This window comes from Pongo pygmaeus, chromosome X, assembly GCF_028885625.2.
Source record: "Pongo pygmaeus isolate AG05252 chromosome X, NHGRI_mPonPyg2-v2.0_pri, whole genome shotgun sequence".
Taxonomy (NCBI): Eukaryota; Metazoa; Chordata; class Mammalia; order Primates; family Hominidae; genus Pongo; species Pongo pygmaeus.
The window spans coordinates 22,516,645-22,531,149 of record NC_072396.2 but is presented as its reverse complement, the minus strand read 5'-3'; the positions used below and the strand labels follow the sequence as shown (position 1 = coordinate 22,531,149).

The 14,505-nt window shown below is 41.8% G+C and overlaps 1 protein-coding gene across 2 annotated transcripts in view; it reads right to left on the bottom strand.

The window, feature by feature from the left end:
- Nucleotides 1–2,409: 2,409 nt before the first annotated feature.
- SMS (spermine synthase) overlaps nucleotides 2,410–14,505 on the bottom strand; it is a 54,244-nt gene continuing 42,148 nt past the window's right edge. For both annotated transcript variants that reach the window (XM_054471800.2, XM_063660429.1), the window contains exons 8-11: nucleotides 12,836–12,950; nucleotides 12,035–12,114; nucleotides 4,548–4,663; nucleotides 2,410–2,934 (exon numbers count right to left, since the gene is read on the bottom strand). In XM_054471800.2, coding sequence (XP_054327775.1) covers nucleotides 2,895–2,934; nucleotides 4,548–4,663; nucleotides 12,035–12,114; nucleotides 12,836–12,950 — 351 coding nt within the window. In that variant the 3' untranslated portion in view covers nucleotides 2,410–2,894. The remainder of the gene's footprint in view (nucleotides 2,935–4,547; nucleotides 4,664–12,034; nucleotides 12,115–12,835; nucleotides 12,951–14,505) is intronic.

The following is a 14,505-nucleotide window of genomic DNA, read 5'->3' as shown; positions in this document are numbered from 1 at the left end:
GTCTTGCTGTGAAAAACAGGTCAGCTGAAGTGCAGTGCTTAGAAAACAGAGCTGGTTGACAAACCACGCTTTTGACTGGTCCTGCTCTAGAGCCTTGAACACAGGCCAATGATATTTAACACAAAACCCACACCCCCACAATTCCCCACCCTATCCCAGGAGTCATGGGACCAGAATGAAACTGATGAATCTACTGAGACAGATGGTAGAAATGCAAAGTCTTGCGTCAGCAATAGTTAATGCAAGCAAGGAAGTGACTATGCAGACTGTACAGGAAGTACTAGCACATTTTTATTTCGACATCAGCACTGCTCCAGCCCATTAAAAACAATGTCAACCCAGCCTTCCTCTAGCCCTGCTGGATCACCATTAGTCAAGTCTCTAAAATATTCAATCGATCACACTTCTACGAGAAAGCAGCATTTCATTTTTTAAATAAACTATTGACATCTGCTGATATGTTAAATGGAATTTTAAACAGTCATATTTGTCTTTTCTCTAATTAAAAAGCAGCTATAGGATACTACGGTATATTCCAGTTTAAGTTATAAAGGAGACTATAATACACTATATAACACCACAGCCATTAAAGTAAAACAACAATGCTAGATCTTATAACATTTCTTTAAAAGTCAGCAAAAGCAGAGGGGATTTTCAGTTATCAGAGTTCAGTTTACATGCTTTTGTTTTAAAACAGTAACAAAGATGTTCAAAACATACATCATCCTTTCTCCAATACAAAGAAGTGAGTTGGGTCAAAATTCACTATTATCAACCCAAATGAAAAGACAGAGATTTCCATTCCTTTCTTTCCCATTCCACATCCCTTATTCTCTCCTGAATCTATCTCCCACGGCCTGGCACAACCTGATCCACTTCATTTCCACCTCTCAGGTCTTTGCAGGACGTGTGTCAACAGATTTATCAGTGGATCTGCTGCCCCAGCCTCAAGCTAGTCTTCAAGTACAAAGTCATGCCCAGTTATTAAAAACACGATATCCAGACACCAGGTACATATACCCGGTTTCTTTTATAAAGTAGAAAAAATCCAATTCTATTGACCCCCAAACAGTGTTCTACAGTAACAGTACCATCATTTTATATCTTACACAGTACACAGAGCTTTGCAAAGCACTATAGTAGAGTTGGAAGGGATGGGGAGAATGTCTACTAATGCTATTTTTAACCTACATGCACAAGAAAAATTTAAGTTAAGTCTATCTAATTACAACATGACTAATTCCTTTCTTCTTCATCTTCTTCCATGCCAATCTAATACAAAGAAAAGGTAGGTGGCCGGGCGTGGTGGCTCACACCTGTAATCCCAGCACTTTGGGAGGCTGACGTGGGCCGATCACCTGAGGTCAGGAGTTCAAGACCAGCTTGGCCAATATGGCAAAACCCCATCTCTACTAAAAAATACAACAGTTAGCCGGGTATGGTGGCGGGCGCCTGTAATCCCAGCTACCCGGGAACCTGAGGCAGGAGAATCGCTTGAACCTGGGAGGCAGAGGTTGCAGTGAGCAGAGATCGCGCCACTACGCTCCAGCCTGGGCGACAGAGCAAGACTGTCTCAAAAAAAAAAAGAAAAAGAAAAAGAAAAAGTAGACATTCACTCACTTAAGAAAAAAATGTCAGGCCACTACGCTCCAGCCTGGGTGACAGACCAAGACTCTGTCTCAAAAAAAAAATTTTTTTTTTACATACCATACTATTGATTCCTACCTTGAGAGGAAGAATGTTCTGTGTTGACACCAATTCTATCTCAAAATGGACACTGAATATTTCATTTTTAATGCTTATTGCAAATTCACCATAAATGACTCATTCCATTGATACAGTATAAACCTTTTATAAAAACAACAGAATAACTCACTGATGTCTAACAATCCAAGTCAATGTAAAGCTCACTTTTGATGTGGATCGTTACCCACAAACACCACCAAGCTGTTAGCTACCTGCACTTCCTTAGGAGTTTTCAAGTTGCTGATATTGCCACAGGCCTCTCCATAAATTCTGTCATACATCGGTGCAGCCAAGAATCTGCTCAGAAAGTTTCATAGCAGCTACCCAAAATGACCTTTATTTCCACATCTAATACGCTGCTAAGAGTGGGAACAGAAATAAGCTTTTGACTTTCAACTTTACAGTCAGACAAAATCTCTTGCTAGCCTCAGGTCAATGGTATAATGAAGGACTGGTGAATGTAATAGGTTGTGTATCATTTAGCACGGTGGCAAATGAAGTCATTACTACTGTTCAAAAAAGGCCCCAAGGCCATCCTATTATAAAGAGATAAATGACATCGAGTGACAGAACTAAAAACAGACCAGGAGATACCGTTGCTCTATGAGATCACAAGTCAGAAAGAGGGGACTGAGCTGAAATAAAAGGACAGAACACATGAAATGTCTCTTTTGTAATTTTAATTGAAGCAATCCTATTTTTTTTAACTCTCTCTTATAAGCACCAAATTTTAATATCTAAGTCAATTTTTGGGGAAAGAATCACCATCAAGATCTTCCCTCCAGCGAAACAACGATGTTCACTCCTCCAAATATCCAAATTGAAGATCTACCAAAACAAAAACAAAAACAAAAGCCCACAGAGAAATAAAAAGGAACAAAAATCACATTCTAATGGGGGGGTCAGTGCATTTAGCAGTCTTCGCTGTGCTGTCTAACCATCCTTCAGCTGACTTTCAAAAAAAAAAACACCCTAAGCTCATCAAAATATACATTTTCCATTTGCTTTTTTAAATTAAAAATAATTATTAAAAAAAGGAAAACTTTAAGGAATTCACAATCAATTGCCTGACTCATTTTGATGTCATGTACAGCATATGGAGGTCAGGAAGGCTATTTGCAGCACATGTGATTAGGGGCTATTGATCTTCAGGGTTTAGCTTTCTTCCAAACAGTGTAAAATACCCACCTGGACAAAGAGTCAAGGAATAAAAGCAGGTAATTCAAGGAAGAAAAGGCATCACTCGTAATTCGTTTGCTGGCCTACGAATTGAAAGATGGATGAAAAGCTTCATGGCTTAGAGCACTGTGGGAATGAGAACGAAGGACTTTGAATAAGGCCACTCTGCAGCCTGGGGACATCCTCACCACCTGGGAGGTCCGAAGGAGGTACTGAGTGGACAACAGAAGGCTAAAGGAACACAAATATTCTCTCAGGTAACACTACTGCTTCCAAAGTCTCACAAGTTTTAGGGAATTAGTATGAGAAGGAAAGGAAGGGAGAAGGAAAGGAAGGAAGGAGGAAAGGAGGGAGGGAGGGAAAGCTGGGGTAGCGGGAGATGCAAGGGAGAGAAGGGGGAGAGAAGGGGGAGAGAAGAGAGGAGAGGAGGAGGAGAGGGGAAAAAGGTCAGAGGAGGAAAGGAGAGGGAGGGAAGGAAGGAGGGAGAGAGAACTAGCAGGTGGAAGCCTTTGCCTCAAATGTTATCAACCAATTTCTCAAATCTCCAAACATGCAAACACAGGCCTGACAAAAATGTTGAGGGGAACCCTAAACAAAGGTGGACAGTTGGTAGGAGATGCTGAAGCTCTGTACAGGCTGTGGAAGGACAGAGCCACCCAGCAGGTGGAGTACTCCCCTCCTCACATGGAGGATCTAGAGGGTTCTCATTGCCTCTTGCTGGCCATCTGGTCTCAGCAGGCAGTCTGCCCTGTCGGGCTCTGCCCCAGCCTGATGGGACCAGGCCTCACTGGAGGTCAGCAGCAGTTTCTCCCTTGACAGCAAAAAAAAAACCTGCTGTCACAGGAACCTGGACTTGGCAACAGCAGATAAGGAAGCTGTCGTCTGCAGACTACAGCCCACAGCTGTGTTGCGGCACAAATTTCCAATGATAATGCTCATTTCTTTTTTTCTCTCCGTGTTTTATTTCTCTAGACTAACTTTACTAAGCGGAACTAACAGAGAACACCAATGTTAACTGTGCAGTCCCCAACATCATTCTAGTTCTCGATTTCTACTGCAAATTAACATCAAGTGTCGAAACTAGTATTAATGACAGGTAATTTTAATGTAAGAGTAGAATGAGTGTCTTTAGACATTTTACCTGCCACAGGTAGGGTGGTTATTTTAGACTAGGGCTTCTCAAACTTTTCAGATGCACATAAATCCCTGGGAGGGCTGGTAGAACAGGTCACTGGGCCCCCACCTCCAGAATTCCTCTGATTGGGCAGCAGGTTGGGGTGGGGCTTGAGAATGTCCATGTCTAACTAGTTCTTGAGCGATGCTGCAGGTCTGGCAACACCTTTGAGAACCAATGCTTTAGACCAGTAGTGCTTGATCATTAAAAGCACCTGGAAAGCTGTGGCAAGCCATACCCCAAAACTTTTGAGAATGGAAGTCTAGAATCTTAGATTTTATTTAAAGCTGCTCAGGGGATTCCAACGTGCACCTAAGCTTGAGAACCAGGGCTTTATATACTCTACGGCTAAGCTAATTGTTTATTATTGTGATTTAAATTTTTTCATTGGCATGTGATTTACTTGGGTGCTTTGATCTGGCAACAGAATGTCATGGTCAAAGGATACAATTCCAAGTATGAAGGGACACAGACGATCTCCTTTGAAAATTCCACAGGACAATACAGGCGCCCCAGCTGTTCTTCATAGAGCGACAGCGCTTCTGTCAGATTGACACAGTTCCCCTAAACCAAAGAGAGATAAGGAAATGGGATTCTTGAGTCCTTCCAAAGGCCCCACTCATCTGAAGGTCTTTAATAGAGGAGAACACTTCTAGCTTTAGATAAAAGTTCATCTTTAAAAACAAGATAAGGCTTCTGTATTTTCACAAATCACACTGCATTCTATTTATAGACCCATTAGAGCTCGTTATCCTTCTACCTCATTTACCAAGCCATTTCAAATTATTAGAATATGAAATGATATAAAGCAGTGAAACCAATTTCTTATTAGTGACACTCACTGAATTAAAACCATGCAATTTGCAAAGATTCATACAAATAACTCATTCAAAGGAAATTTTCTCAATAACGGTCACCATTATATTACAAATGAAGTATCAAAAAGATAGTGTTCTTGATTTCCACAATGGTTTAAACTACAATTCTCCTAAGAGTCTAAAATGTTGACACAGAACTATATTCACCCCCATTTTTTTTCCTAGAATCTGTGTATAAGAGAACAAAAGTTTATTCAGGATATATATGCTAGGGATATCCCCTAGTTGCACACCTTATCAAAAACTTTCTCTCAACTTCATTATTCTAACATTTCTCCTTTTCCAGTCACCCGATTTTCAGCATCTCCAGCAGCTAGGGGTAGTCCATGAGATATACTGGAAGTCTGCTGGTAGCTGCTGGAAAAGCTTTTGATTCTGAACAAAGAGAGAGCCACCCGCCTCTTCAACTTTCTTCCAAGCTATAACCCAGATGTGCTATTTGGAGCTGCAGCAGCCATCCTGTGACCACGAGGAAAAAAAGGTGAAGATAATCAAGAGATGCCAGCCAAGGTACAGCAGAGCTGCTGAACGGATACAGTATTTGCCTAACTCTACAGCAATGCTTCTTACTCCTTAATGTACATGATATCATAGGGGATCTTGTTAAAATGTAGATTTGGATTAAGTCTGGGGAAGCATTTATCATCCTCTTAGCACAATTTTCCCCAAATGCTTTTCATTGTGAATTTAGAAAACAAAACTGGTATTTAATACTGCCTATTTCCTTTTAATCTCTGAAGTTGGTATTCACAAGACTACTGAATCCAGGTGGCTGATTCTATTTCTTAAGAAAGTTACTCTTCGCTGGGCGCGCTGGCTCAGGCCTGTAATCCCAGAACTTAGGGAGGCTGAGGCAGGTGGATTACCTGAGGTCAGGAGTTTGAGACCGGCCTGGCCAACATGGTGAAACCCTGTCTCTACTAAAAAATACAAAAATTAGCCAGGCGTGGTGGCATGCGCCTGTAACCCCAGCTACTCAGGAGGCTGAGGCAGAAGAACCACTTGAACCCAGGAGGTGGAGGTTGCAGTGAGCCGAGATTGCGCCATTGCACTCCAGCCCGGGCAACAAGAGCGAAACTCCAATTCAAAAAAAAAAAAAAAAAAAAAGTTACTCTTAATTTGCCTCAAAATAGCCAAGTATAATACAAGATGAAAATTATTTACAAATAAAGGCAGCCTGTGATGTAAGAACTCCTGAGAATGGCTTTCAAAACCAACCAGCCAGCTAGTCACGGGCAAGAGGTTAGAACTATTCTGAGAGCTGGCCTTGGTGGTTTTAACTTAGCACATTCACTCAACGTGATGTCATCCTTCAGTGCCAGCCTGTTTAGTAACCCATCATCTAGGGTCCTGCAGTGGGATATGGCCATGGCCAAAGTGCCCTTCGCCAGCATGTAATTTGGTTTCAACATCAAGTTCACCATGAGAGCATATAAACACCACACGTGTAATTTAAGATTCACAAATAGAAAACTGCCCAGTTGTTTTTAGAACACATCACCACTGGGGAAGCTATAGAATGAAAATGCCACCAAGGTGCACAGTAAATGGCTTTGCCATATTAAAACTGACACCACACTCTCTCTTTATAGAGGTTATATGGGAAGACTTCCTTACACAGACTGTGGTAAGAAAATAGGAAAGTTTCAGTTTGTTCTTTCCCAACATTGTCAAGAAGTTTCAAAGAAGAAGAAAACACACACCACAAATAGACACCTACCCCAAAAAAGTAACATGATACATTTCACTTTCCTGTCTATTTAAATGGAATGACATTTTTTCTTTTTAACAGAAACAAATGGGAGATGCAGAATAAAAATCTAATAGCAAAGAATTAAGCAGTCATTAAGGGTAAGAAGAAGGGATGGAACAAGGGGGGGGTCACACCTGGCATTATCGAAGAAAAAGGGGCTCACTGCCCAATGTGCTATAAGTCAATATTAGGACACTGGGGTTTTAAGAAAAGCAAAGCTTATTTTAATTTCTTTTCAGAGACAGGGCCTTGCTGTGTTGCCCAGGCTGAAGTACAGTGCTGTGATCACAGCTCACTGCAGCCTCAAACTCCTGGCTTCAAGCAATCCTCCCGCCTTAGCCTCCCCAAATGCTGGGATTACAGTCATAAGCCACTGTGCCTGGCCTAAGAAAAGCTTTTTATTGTAAGTCAACTAACAAGGAGACAGGAGTCCAGCTTAAATATGTCTCCCTGTGTTGGGCTTAAAGGCAGTCCTTTTATTAGAAAAGGTTTAAGGGGCCAGGTGCAGTGGCTCACACCTATAATCCTAACACTCTGGAGGCTGAGGCAGGCGGATCACTTCAGGTCAGGAGTTTGAGAGCAGCCTGGCCAACACGGTGAAATCCCATCTCTTCTAAAAATGCAAAAATTAGCCAGGTGTGGTGGTGCACACCTGTAATCCCAGCTACTCGGAAGGCTGAGGCAGGAGAGGTGCTTGAACCCGGGAGGCAAAGGTTGCAGTGAGCAGTGATTGAGCCACTGTACTCCAGTCTGGGCCACAGAGTGAGACTCCATCTCCGTCTCAACCAAAAAAAAAAAAAAAAAAAAAAGTTTAAAGGGTAGGTTCTGAGATTTGCAGGTGATTGATTCGTGGATGGAAAGGAAAGGGTAGATCTGGAAAATCCTCAGACATGTATAGTTATCTCTTTATGCCCACTAATGGGTCTTGTGTGCAAACTTGAGGGCGGGGAAGTGGTTAGTATGAAGCAAGTGGTGGAAACTTAGGCTGTGACATCAGCAAGCTTATTCTGTGCAAATTCTAATTGGCCATATTGGTTTTAACAGATTTTAGCCAATGATTTTCTCTCTTAAGTGGAGGGAGCTTCAGTGTTTCAGCAAGCTGTTTCTTTTTTTACCTGCAATCCTGCAAACTCAAGATTTTATTAGTCATTGGTTTCTTTAACCCTTTGAGGCTTCACTAGGGGATTAAATCCAAATTCGATAGCTTCAGTTCTAGAAAGTTCTTTTCCCCATGTTAGGTGTGGACAGGTGACATTTGCTTTTGTTTATTTTAGAGGTGGGGTCTTCACTATGTTGCCCAGGCTGTCCTCGAACTCCTGGGCTCAAGCGATCCTCCTGAGTAGTTAGGATTACAGGCACATGACACCTCAGTAACAGGTACAGAAGAATACATCCTTAGCAACTTTTATCTAGTTCAAAAGCAAGTAAAATTAAATAGTATAATGATTTAGGAAATCATACGTGTAAGAACCATCTATAAAATGCAGAAACGGAAAAAAGTGAGACCAAGGATGGGTTGCTTCTAGAAGGCAAGCAGAAAGGAGAGAGAAATATAACCTATAGTTTTTTTCAAATGGGGCTGTGGGGAGAGAAGAGAGGAAGGTCAAGTCCCAGGATCTGCCTCCTAGGTTCCATGAAAACACTTCCTCCCCAATTCAAATTCTATTGGCCCACCTTGATTCCCACGTCCCTCCATGATGCATTCCCCAGCTTCCTGGGATACTGACAAGGCTGCCTTCAGGCAGCCACAGTAACACCAATGACATCAGGAACTCACAGCTAGCAGTTTTGGGTGGGAACATTTAGCTTTTGTAAAACACAACATTTTCATCCCACCCTTAACCTGACTCCAGTTCTTTTTTTTTTGTTGTTTGAGACGGAGTCTCGCTCTGTCGCCCAGGCTGGAGTGCAGTGGCGCGATCTCGGCTCACTGCAAGCTCCGCCTCCTGGGTTCACGCCATTCTCCTGCCTCAGCCTCCCAAGTAGCTGCGACTACAGATGTCTGCCACCGCATCCGGCTAATTTTTTGTATTTTTAGTAGAGACGGGGTTTCACCATGTTAGCCAGGATGATCTTGATCTGATCTCGTGATCCGCCCACCTCGGCCTCCCAAAGTGCTGGGATTACAGGTGTGAGCCACTGCACCCGGCCAACCTGACTCCAGTTCTAAGCTGCACACTTGCACAAAGCGGGTGGACATGCCAAGAATCTGGGTTACCTCCTAAGCATGTCACCTGGCAGTTAAAAAAAAAACTGCACTGTGGCAAGTACATCAATACATCCTGAGTCAAATCACTTGCTTTCTGACTTAATTACTACTTCTTGAAAGGGCTATACATGCTGGTCCACATAAATCTTACCATGTGACAGTGTCAATCACAAAATGTACTGAATGAACCCCAGGTGTTATATAATGAGATTGTTTTGTGGTTCCAACTGTAATGAACATGGGGACAGAAAACATATCATATGTCTTTTGGACAATTCTTAGAAACCAAGACAGCCCTGGGCATACAATCCTTTTGATTTTGGTAAAAAGTCTATTGGCAAAGGCAAGATATCAAAGCCTGGGTCATTAATATTTACAAATGGGCTGTGGTAGTATTCTAAGCAAGCATTCTATTAGCCTTTCATACTAAGATAACAGCTCTCCATAGGAAGCAGCCTGCCATGCCAATATTCAGAACAAAAGAAGAACAGCCACTCAGTTGTAGTAGACAACAGGTAGACTTAGTGTGGCTGTCTTCTTTTGTCCTGCCTTTTGTACTACAGACTGACTAGTTTGTAGTGGATCCAAATTTTTTTCAGTCTCTTTTTGTTCAAGATCCCAGAGCCTCACATTTTTCCTTGATTAATTTAAGCTGCTTGAGATTTCCTTCTCTGTATTTGCAGAAACCTAAAAGAAAAAATTCTGCCTGGGCATGGTCACTCATGGCTGTAATCTCAACACTTCAGGAGGCTGATGGAGGAGGATTACTTGAATCTAGGAGTTTAAGGCCAACCTGGGCAACATAGTTGAGACCTCATCTCTACAAAAATTAGCCAGGCATAGCAATGGATACCTGAAATCCCAGCACTTTGGGAGGGCAAAGCAGGATGATCACTTCAGCCTGGGAGGTTGAGGCTGCAATGAGTGCCACTGTGCCACTGCACTCCAGCCTAGTCTACAGACCAAGAACCTAGCTCAAAAAAATGAAAAAATTTCTATATGCTCTGCTTAAAAAGTACCCATCATGGCTGGGCGCAGTGGCTTGCGCCTGTAATCCCAGCACTTTGGGAGGCTGGGGGGGGGGGGGGGGGGGCGTATCTCCTGAGGTTGGGAGTTCAAGACCAGCCTGACCAACATGGAGAAACTCCATCTCTACTAAAAATACAAAAAATCAGCCGGGCGTGGTGGCACATGCCTATAATCCCAGCTACTCAGGAGGCTGAGGCAGGAGAATCGCTTGAACCCAGGAGGTGGAGGTTGCGGTGAGCTGAGATCGCGCCATTGCACTCCAGCCTGGGAAACAAGAGCGCAACTCCATCTCAAAAAAAAAAAAAAAAACCATCATAAATCCAACTTGCTTCTTTACAATAAGAAAGCTTCATCTGAGCAGGTTTCACTGGTTTCCTATAAGACAGGGATCAGCAAACTTCCTCTGTAAAGGGTCCGATAGAAAATATTTTAAATATTTTAGGCTGTGCAGATCATACAGTATCTACTACAACTACTCAGTACAAAAGCAGCCACAGACACTATGTAATAAATGGGCGTGTCTGCATGCCAAGAACACTTTACAAACATGCAAGCAGGAGGCCAGATTTGGCCCAATGTTTGCAGACTCCTGCTTTGCATAGTTATATCCATCTACAGCATGTTTGTAAAAATCATTTCTAAATGTTGTGGGGGGCGGAGACACTCCATTCATTGATAGTGCTTTGCTCTCCTCAAAGCCTCCGAACAATTTCGCCAAGCGCAAAGTCCAAGATTAAGCACAATGTGCTTGCAGGTCTTGCACGCAGAGGGAAGAGGGGAACAACAGGATAGGCTGGAGCCTGAATCAAGATGTCTCTTAGAATTGCTAAGTTGTTTTCAGCATTATTAATCTCAGATTTCATAAAATGTCCAGGATAGGGTCTGCTGGCAGACACCTCCTCAAGAGGATAAAGTTAAAACCTCTACCTGTTCCTTTTTTTTTTTTTGAGACGGAGTCTTGCTCTATGGCCCAGGCTGGAGTACAGTGGTGCAATCTCGGCTCACTGCAACCTCCGCCTCCCAGGTTCAAGCAATTTCCTGCCTCAGCCTCCTGAGTAGCTGGGATTACAGGCTGCTGCCACCATGCCTGGCTAATTTTTGTATTTTTAGTAGGGACGGGATTTCACCATGTTGGCCAGGCTGGTCTCAAACTCCTGACCTCAGATAATCCAACTGCCTCGGCCTCCCAAAGTGCTGGGATTACAGGCGTAAGCCACTGCACCTGGCCTGTTCCTAACATTTAAATACAGTATACTAATACTGTGTTTATTTTTGAGTCAAGGTCTCACTCTGTCACCCAGGCTGGAGGGCAGTGGCACGATCATAGCTCACTACAGCTTCAACCTCCCAGGCTCAAACAATCCTCCCACCTCAGCCTCCAGAGTTAGGACTACAGGCATGCACCACCATACCCAGCTAATTTTTTAAACTTTTCGTAGAGATGGAGTCTATGTTGTCCAGGCTGGCAGTACCTTTTTTTTAAAAAAATGGAGGAGGGGATTTTCCTGTAAACTCAGAATAATTCAGAGATCCAGAGTGCAATGCTACGTAAGTGCTTATCTTATGTTTATGCATCAAGGAATTTTGTACCAAGAGACTGGATTATCAATTAGCTGTCTTTGCTGTCATTTTCAAAATTTTCTTAAGGATTTCAATAGGAGATATATATGTATATTTTTAACACCAAGAAATGTAATCTTTAAAGTTTAAGTTTAGAATCCCCTAGAGAATGAGAAAAACACCACAATCGGCTTCCATCTGGTGGCAGCAGTTCACAGTACAGCCAGAGCTATTTCATCAAGTGTATGTTCATGAGGGGAGGGGAAAAAAGAAAATCAGTCTGTGTCTCCATCTGGTGGCAGCAGCTCATACTACAGCGAAAGACCAGGGCTGATAACTCATTAATTCCCAGCAGACAACAGGTCACTTAGAAGCTTACTGTTTGAAAGAACATAATCCGATGCCGCTCTATCCTTAATAGATATAAATTTCAAAAATATGCATTCAGATTTCAAAATATAAAAGTCTTAGAGCGTTTTGAGGGAAAAAACTGTTAAGTAGCCTACCTGTGTAAAATATTTCCCATCCTGTTTCAACACTTTCATTGAGAGGTCAAGAATCAGTCTGAGAAACTCCCATGTGGAATCTGAATGTTTAAAAGAAGAAGTTTCATAAATATGGGTTTGTATGTATCCACAACACCTGAAGTAAAATATTCAAATACTCAATACCAAAAGAGGAAGAAGAAAAAGAGCCACGAGTGTAAGACCCACTATTCAACGAGCTTGTTCATGAACGATAATGAAACTGATTTTGGATGCCAAAATCACATCAACCTAGCACTGCTCTCAAAATACCAATAGATTCTCAAAACACAAAGGCAGTGGCTGAAACGTGAAAGAAAACTGCTTTAAATAAGGGGGCAAGCAGCAAAATCCTGAGAGAAATGCAGAGCCTGCAAACTCAGCAGGAACTTGAGTTTATAGAAAAAACACGAACTAGCTGTGATTTGGAACAAACATCTGGTTTGAGAAAGGGAATTATCTCTGTTGTTGCTTAGATAAGTGACCAGTTTGTACCAATATAGGTTGAAAATCACATAATTTAAATAAATTGTCAAATGATTTACTGTCTCAATGTAATGAGTCATTTTACTTCATTTTTGTTTCAAATGACTGAATTAGTTCACTCATTTACTGGCAGAACAGGAATTGAAGCCAAATCCAGTCATCTTTCCACCATGGACCTCGATTTAACTCCCTTTTTTAAAAACGTGAGAGAACTACACAATCTCTAGGATCCTTTCACCCTCACACGGTACCAAGAGAAACATTTCCATCATAAATATCTTGGTTAAAAAAATCTACCTTCTTCTGGAGATGTGGAGATTGGAACAGCTGTCAAATCATTAATCACATAATCAAATTCTCTCCCTTCTTTGGCGTACCTCTTCAGTACCGGAATACAGTCTTCTATTAGAACCTTCCAGAAAGAACAGGAATAAATGAGTGAGCCAACATGTGGATGTAGTTAAACAAAAAAACAATAGTGAAGGAAGGAGGAAAAAAGCGCCAAGTATGGGCTTATATCCACAGCTATCCACAGCATCTGCTACAGGAACCAAAAAACTTTCATCTATGTCTGTTAACAGCAAAAATTAAGTGCTTACCATATATGCTTTATATGCCTTCTCATTTCAATAAAGCAACAATCCTAGAGGCACTATTATCATCCCCATTTTACCAACGCAGAAACAAACTTGAGGTGTTATCCAGCTTGCCCACAGATCCACGAAGTATACCTATTACTATCTGAAAGCCAACTTCATACTTTCATCTCTAATCTATACTGCCTCTCCTATCACTATTCGTATCATCTTCTTTCCATTTTTATTTTTTTAATTAATAAACTATTTTTAAAAAGTTTTTCTAGAGACAGGGTCTCACTACATTGCCCAGGCTGGTCTTGAACTCCTGAGCTCAAGCAATCTGCCCACCTCAGACTCTCATAGCACTGGGATTAGAGGCATGAGCCACCGTATCCAGCCTAATTTTTCTTTTATACTAAGCACTGAATGACTTCATTGTTTATGGATTCACTTTTGCATCTTACTCAAACTATTAACATGTTATTTCTCAATTTTCTCTAACGCTTGGGCTACTGCTAATAAAGCTATATATAACAGCTCCCACCATCAGAGTCAATACAGAGACCAGCTGGAATTCCCATACACATCATATATAATTAATACAGGAAAGAAGTTTGAGGTCGGCTGTATCTTTGAAGTACTGAGGCTCTACGCTGGGGACACATCTGGATCTAAGCAACATCCTGAACTAAACAGGAGTTACTGTCATCTTTTAGTTTTCTAATTCCAAAAACAAAGATACATTAAGTAAAAGAAAAATTAAATATAATAGTCAGAAACCAAGAGTTTAAGAGTTTGCCAGGCTGGGGTCAGTGGCCCAATGCCTGTAATCCCAGTACTTTGGGAAGTTGAGGTGGGCGGAACACTGGAGCCCAGGAGTACTAGAGCAGCCTGGGCGACATGGTGAAAGCCGGTCTCTAGAAATAAAAGAAAAATCAGCTGGGCCTAGTGGAATCTGCCTGTAGTCCCGGCTACTCAGGAAGCTGAGGTGGGAGGATCGCTTGAGCCTGGGAGTTCAAGGCTGTAGTGAGCCATGATCATCGCACCACTGTGCTCCAGCCTGAGTGACAGAGTGAGACCTTGTCTCAAAAAAAAAAAAAAAAAAGTTCACCACAATTCCCTAAGATAACCTATCCCATGTTATTTCTCATCATTCTTCTTATAGCCTCAGTTATAATTTTAAGAAACTGGGACTTTTCTGTCCTGTTGTTTTATAACTTGCCTCAATGCATCATACAAGTCCAACTATGGAAAAATATAGGAGGTACTAACACCACTGTTGCTTTCAATCCACATATTAATCCTGTTTGATATGCTCATAATTTTTCCATACGTTCACACAGATTCTTACAAATACTTGCACACAAACACAAATGTATGTTCTCTTTT